Below are 6,862 nucleotides of genomic sequence, written 5' to 3'. Positions count from 1 at the left end.
TCCCTACAGAAGAGACACAAAGTACCTGCAAAAATATTCAAGACAGATAATACTCTCTCTGGATCCTCAGATAAACAGTACTCAAGTCAAATCCTGAGTTATGCAACATGCACAGGGCAGAGGTAGCTCAACTGCTGATTATGGTATTGGTATAATGCAAGTCAGAAGGACGCTTTCTGCATCTTGGATATTTGTCATTCTTTCCTAAATCTTAAAGCAGACACTATACTACAGCTTTCCCTAGTTGTGAAATAATTCAGAACTACTCCCAGACATTGTGCCATTGCTGATTAACAGGGTGACATCAGAAAAAATGGTGATGCAGCATTATAGAACAAACAGATGTGCTATTCCATTGCATTAACACTAAGCCAAAATACCCTTCAATTATCTACAGAATATTTACATATACTGCACCTCTTTATCACATCACTTCTAAAATAATCTTGAAATGATTAGAATTCCAGCAACTGCCTTAATTGATGCTGCATTTTCCATTAAGAATATAAGAGGTATAGTTATCAAAAAGAGATATTTATCTTCACCCATTTTAGATTAAGATAAAACAATTTACATCATGGCAAATCAGAGAACAGTGTTTCTTCCAAATTACCAAAACATCTGAAAAAAAGCATAAAAACCCACTAGCACATGTGCATACATATTCACACACACACTTAAGGTTACTTACCAAGGAATGTCTCTTTACATGCTCTCTTCGAGTAAACAGCTTCCCACAAATGTCACAACTGAAAGATCTCACGCCTGTGTGAATGAGCAAGTGTCTCTTTAGTGTTCTTCTGTATTTGGCTACATAATTACAGTGTGGACACTTCAGCTTGTTCATGATTAAAGCAGAAGAATCGCCTACAAGAAAAATAAGCCATGAGGAGAAAATATGAGGAAACAAAAAAAAAACAAACCCCAACCTATTTCAATATATTCTGGTTGGCGCACAAAAACAAACTGGTGCAACAACAATAAGGCACTCAAGTTGATTTTCAACAAGCCAATCAGGACAATGCCTGCCTGCAATACTGGTATGTTATGCAGGTATGATCTTGCTTGAAAAATACCTACTTGTAACAAAGGAATTTTTACTGCAGAAATACAAATCAATTATTTGAAAAGAAGTCTTAGTTCATGAATTAGGGTAAGTTAGCTACAGGATAGCAGGATTCCATCTTCTAGATGTCACCTATGCTAGAAAACACTCTATTCCAGAATAGAAGCCTCTAGCTCTGTGGTATGCATTTACAATCTTCTCTCCCAGTATTCTATTTAAAATTGTGTGCAGGAACTGCCTGCCAAGTTCTACAAATAAATAAAAAAAGGAAGTTTAACTAAGCAAGAACGAATAATGACAAAAGGAGTAGGACAGTAAGAGGTGCCATAATTCTGAAATAGCTAAGAAGGAAAGTTATAGGTTCAGAGGTTAACTATTCTCTAACTCAAGTTCTATTTTGGTCCAACAGTAGAAAAAAATAGATAAAGCAGGAAACAAACCTGGAAGTAGCAATATCCCACTTCTTATGATGGAAGAAAACTTTACATATCCCTGGACAAAGGATAACATAGCTTGCTCAAAGGCTATGTACAAAACAGGTTTACTACAGCTGCCTATTACTGCATGAAACAGAATGCTGGCAGGAAGAAAGCAAAAGTAACTGTGTGTTGCGTGCACTGGCCTGCACATCTCTAAGATGCCAGCTGCAAAATCCATCATAACCTGGGAGCTAAACTTCACTAATATTCAAAAAGTCTACCAGAGCAAGCTGCATGTCAATATAATGTTGCGTAACGGCTTATATGAACAAGAAAAATTTTTTAAACCCCACACATTTTAAACTGCAGTCTCATATCCATCAATAGGGGCATGACAGACAGGCAGACATCAGGGCTATAAAATCATCAAATGGTTTGAGTTGGAAGGGACCTTAAAGATCAGACAGTTCCAACTCCCCTACATGGGCAGGCACCTCCTACTAGATCAAGTTGCTCAGAGCCCCATCCAACCTACCCATGAAAGCTTCCAAGGATGGGACTTCCACAACTTCCCTGGGCAACCTGTTCCAGTGTCTCATCACCCTCACACTACAGAATTTCTTCCTAATGTCTAACATAATTCTGTCCTCTTCCAGTTTTGACCCACTACCTCTCATCCTCTCACTACAAGCCCTTGTAAAAAGTCCCTCCCCAGTTTTCCTGCAGGCCCCCCTTCAGGTACTGGGAGAACACTGTAAGGTCCTCCCGGAGCCCTCTCTTCTACAGGCTGAACAGCCCCAACTCTCTCAGCCTGTCCTCATAGTAGAGGTGCTCCAGCCCTTTGATCATCTTTGTGGCCCTTCTCTGGACTTTCTCCAGGAGCTCCATATCCTTCATATATTGGGGGCTCCAGAATTGGACACAGGTGGGCTGTCATGAGAGCTGAGTAAGATATATGGAAATTTACTGGCTTAAGAACAGGCAGATCTCCTAAAACCCTAGTTGTAATACCTTGTCTGCTAGTGAATTTCACCTTCTAATGACTCAATTTCTTCCACTGTAAAAACCAAAATATTTAAAGTAACTATAAACCACATCCCAGTAATAGCTCAAAGTATTACAGGGAAGAGGTAGGCATTACTATCATCCAGTTCTTAAGATCCTCTTTTTTCTGAAGACTTCATGTATTTTAAGAGTCTACGAAGATTTATTTTAGACGTGGTGGCTTTTTTGTATATTTTCAGTCTGAAAAATAATTACAGATAATTGCTTGCCTGAACTATTAAGAAAGCCACATAATCTGTGAAAGGGTAGGCTATATAACACAGGTTTGACTGAAGATGCCTTTAGTTGTGGCTGCACTGAATTCAAACCCATTATTGCAATGAAGGTTTTCTTTTTAACAGTGAGAATTATGCTCTGAGGTCCACTTTTAGAATTATATTTAACTCTGTATCTTCATCATCCAAGTATTCAATTTCAAAGTCCACTTATCTTTAGCTAGTTTACTAAAGGAAGAAAATAAAGTGATTAGATCACTAAAGACCTCCAGTATCTTCATATTCAGGCACTATACAAGAGCTGACACAAACCATGTTCCACTTTTTCTTTTCCATACATTTGAATTCCTTTTTCTCCCTCCAAGGAAGTGGTCCTATTTACACACTACCCAGAAAGTCAAATGATATAAAAGAAAATTATGGGAGCACTTAGCCTTATAAATCTGTACACAAATTGATCAAATTGCACAAACTGATCATCAGTGACACAGAAGATAAAAAACCACTATCAGAGGAAAAAAAAACAACCTCCTTTCCCATCATATATACTTGCCATTTTCCCAAGCTTCTTTTGGCCAAGATTCTGGCAGCAGCCCGTACTTGAAGTCATTTGAAGTGCCCGGCAGCAGTCCATACTTGAAGTCACTTGAAGCACCCGGCAGCAGTCCATACTTGAAGTCACTTGAAGTACCCGGCAGCAGTCCATATTTGAAGTCACTTGAAGTACCTATTACAGACACAGCCTAACTTTAGCTCCTGGGTTCTAATCAGTCATGTTCTTTAGCAAAATATATATTGTTTTTAAAATTGTGACAAAAAGAAGTTTCAAATCCTTATCTTTTTTCAGCACTGAAATCAAGAACTAACTGCATTCCTAATTTTTATGAAATTAAGACCTTTGAACTAATCTCCATGGCACAATTTCTTGTCAATATCCTGAGAAAAACTGAAAGCCTTTTCATTCTACAATAACTTCTATTGTAAGGATATTTATTCCCTCACTATCATTATGACAGGGCTAAAAAGTTTTCCACTGGACTCTTTACAACTGCTTTGTGCAGTGACTTCATCTGGTCTACCACAGGCAGTCTAGTTGGTACAAAAGTAAACATTTTCTACTGGAGGTGTAATTTTCTTTATTGACTTAAAATATCTCAGTGGTATATAAAGTGCTTTAAATACCTCTATTTATATAAAGTATCCTACAGCTATGTCTAAATCCTTTTTTGAATAATCACCTCCATTACTGTATAACCACATCAATTCAAGACACCATAATTACTTGGAATATAGCAGCTTAGAAGACTAGTTGGCATATTTACACTTCGTCTTTGGACAAGCTCTTCAGGCAGTTAGCGTGTTCTTTGTAGCTTTTTTCCTCTTTAAAAGAACAAATTCAAAATTGCACAGTGCTTTAAAAATAAAAAGAACCTTGCCTGTTTAATTCTGTATTTTTTATCAAGTAAGAATTGCATGAATGAACTGCATGTTATTACACAGTACAGAGAACTATAAACAGTACACCAGAAAGCTGCACTAGGCACTTGACAAAATCACACTTGTGGGGCAAACATTATTCTGGCAAGAGTGTAAATCCATTCTCCCCCTAAACCCCAAGACAGGAGTCTGTTTGAAAACAAAAAGTCATAAATCCATTACTTTCCTCACAGGCACACAGTTTTTAAATAAACAAACTGCATGCAGTGGAAACTGGCAGATTTCCTTTTATTTGTCTGGATGTTGTTCAGGTCCTCACACTGAATTCCTTATGCCACTGTTAAGAGAAGTCTGAGAAGGGCTTCATAGCAAATAGACATTTTTACTTTCAAGTCTGAAACTACACATTTTAATAGTCTAAAGACTTTGTTCCTGTAGTGCTCATTCTAAGGACTTTTCCAGGAAAGAAAATTCTCTTAATGTAAACTAGAATTTCATTGAGCTAGTGGTAAGCTGTATACTGAAACACTCATAACCTACAGTTTTACTGGAGAAAAAGTACAGGTTACAAATCCTCACAGCATTAGACATACATAGTGGTTTCATTTACAGCTCGGGCAGTATTACAGTTGGCAGCAGTAGTTTCACCTGTAAGTAAGACAATGGTTTGTAAGGCAATTAATTAACAACCAGGAAGCTTATAATTCTATCCTATCCATTCAACAACTGCAAATGAAAAGCAAAGCTGGATCATCACTGCCAAGCTAGGTATTCCATAGGAGCTTTTAAAAAAGCAGAGCTTGAGTGGATGAAGGAAGAGAAAATGCAGTTTTAGCCCATCCACCTAGCTGCTTTGGTATAGAAAGAAGTAGGAAGAGAGGGAACAAATCTCCCACTCCTTTAAGAAATGAGGTAGAGAGGAAAATAGTTTTTCTTCATTTTTTAAAATTACTGATTCTAATAGCTGTTGTTACCTCCAAAAGAGGCCAGAACTCATTACACTAATTTGGAGCTATGGACTCCAGCAATGGCATCTCACAACAGCTCAAGGAATAGAACACAGATACTCTATAGACATGCCAGCTACACATTCTTTTGAGGTGAGGAGTAAAACTTTCTTCTGCAAGATACAAGAAAGGATTAGTAAGGAAGCAATGTTGTACAGCTCTGGGCAACAGCAAAGATCACTTGGCCTCAAGTCTAAGAGCCTTGAAATTCAAGTAGGCTTCAGAATCTAGGGGAAAAAACAAAATAAAACTTTAATAATCTAAAATACTAGAATTTTTTATTTATATTTTTTCCCCTCTAGTAGAACTGTCCTGTCTCCAGTTGGCCAGTGGAAGGTCAGTGATCAAAGTACTTTAATAAACTTTTCCCCCCTTTTGGGAGGAACATCTGTAGGATGAACAGAACAAGCCTATACTGCTCACAGACCTAATGTACATGCTGTGTATAGGCAGTATTACATAGCTTCCTTCAAAGTCAGCACACATCAAAGACTGTACCATGCTGAGCACATTTATAACCCTGTCACTTTGACAGTTCTTATGCATCTAAGAGAACACAAACTGAACTTCATTAGGAACAGTGCTGCTCACAGCTGGTATTGAAGTTTGAGGGAAGTCAGGAGCTCAAATGCCTGTATAGGTCTAGATACTAGCATAAGACTTGGCACAGAGCCAAACACACTTAAAAGCTAGTCTAGTGTAAATAATAGCTACTAAATCTTTCTACCTCCAATTTGAAGACCTGCTATAACATGAAAGAACACTGGCAAAGATACCACAGGAGATGAAGAGTGTGCTACAGACACTTCAGTCTGTGCACAATACAGGACTAAGTAGATCACAATTAAACCTAATGCTTACTCTTAGACTAATTCGTTGACTTAGAAAATCTGCTTTCTAGATTAAGTACAGATAAAACGTATTCAAAACAAGAAAAAAGGCATATTTTTTATGTCTCATGGCTCCCACACACAGGAAAGACACCAACTACATAGAGACTTGGAACTGGAAGTACACCTAGCCCCTGCTGGTTTCCCCAGGTGGACATCTACCCTGCAGTCAGATAGGCTTCTGACTCTAACTGAGCCAAGCGTAAGATGTTACAGACCCAGACCTCTGTGGCTCCTAATGTCTTCTCCCAATTCCTCCTCTCACCTAGGCTACTGCCCCTGAAACCCGCTTGCAAAACCACAAATACAGTCATCATCTAACCTGTTCCTGTCAACTGAAACCCAGATGATTTTGACCAGAAACTGAAAGCAACTACATATGCAGTTGTACTGCTAGACTGGGGTGGGGTGCAACAGGGGAAATACAGACTGTAGTAAGAAAGATATAAGAAAAAGGGGGGGGAGAGAAAAAAAAAAAAAAAAGAGTGCAACTAGAAGCAGTAATGTTCTGTATCTCCAGAACAGGCCATCTGACCCCAGCTTTCCTCTGATTGAAGGACATATTTTTGCAGTTTAGTTGATTCCTACAAGAGGCATAAGTTACTAATTCAAATGTCAATTAGCCTCCAACATCTACCTATTCTTCTACCCTGCATGGAAAAGTTTTCTATCAGTAACCTTATTTTTTTTTTTCAGACAAAACAAACCCAAAATAATAAAACAGACCACAATTAAACTAGAAAATAAGAGGACAAAAACAAAA

General features: G+C 38.1%; 1 protein-coding gene across 1 annotated transcript in view; it reads right to left on the bottom strand.

Moving 5' to 3' along the window:
• ZBTB10 (zinc finger and BTB domain containing 10) overlaps positions 1–6,862 on the bottom strand; it is a 25,509-nt gene that overhangs the window by 3,125 nt on the left and 15,522 nt on the right. The window contains exons 3-4 of the mRNA XM_010006485.1: positions 3,319–3,492; positions 692–867 (exon numbers count right to left, since the gene is read on the bottom strand). Of these exons, the coding sequence (XP_010004787.1) occupies positions 692–867; positions 3,319–3,492 (350 nt within the window). The remainder of the gene's footprint in view (positions 1–691; positions 868–3,318; positions 3,493–6,862) is intronic.

The sequence above is a fragment of the Chaetura pelagica genome, unplaced genomic scaffold (genome assembly GCF_000747805.2).
Source record: "Chaetura pelagica isolate M959 unplaced genomic scaffold, ChaPel_1.0 scaffold76, whole genome shotgun sequence".
NCBI lineage: Eukaryota > Metazoa > Chordata > Aves > Apodiformes > Apodidae > Chaetura > Chaetura pelagica.
Note: the sequence above shows the minus strand (reverse complement) of the source record. Positions and strands in the feature narration are given on the sequence as shown.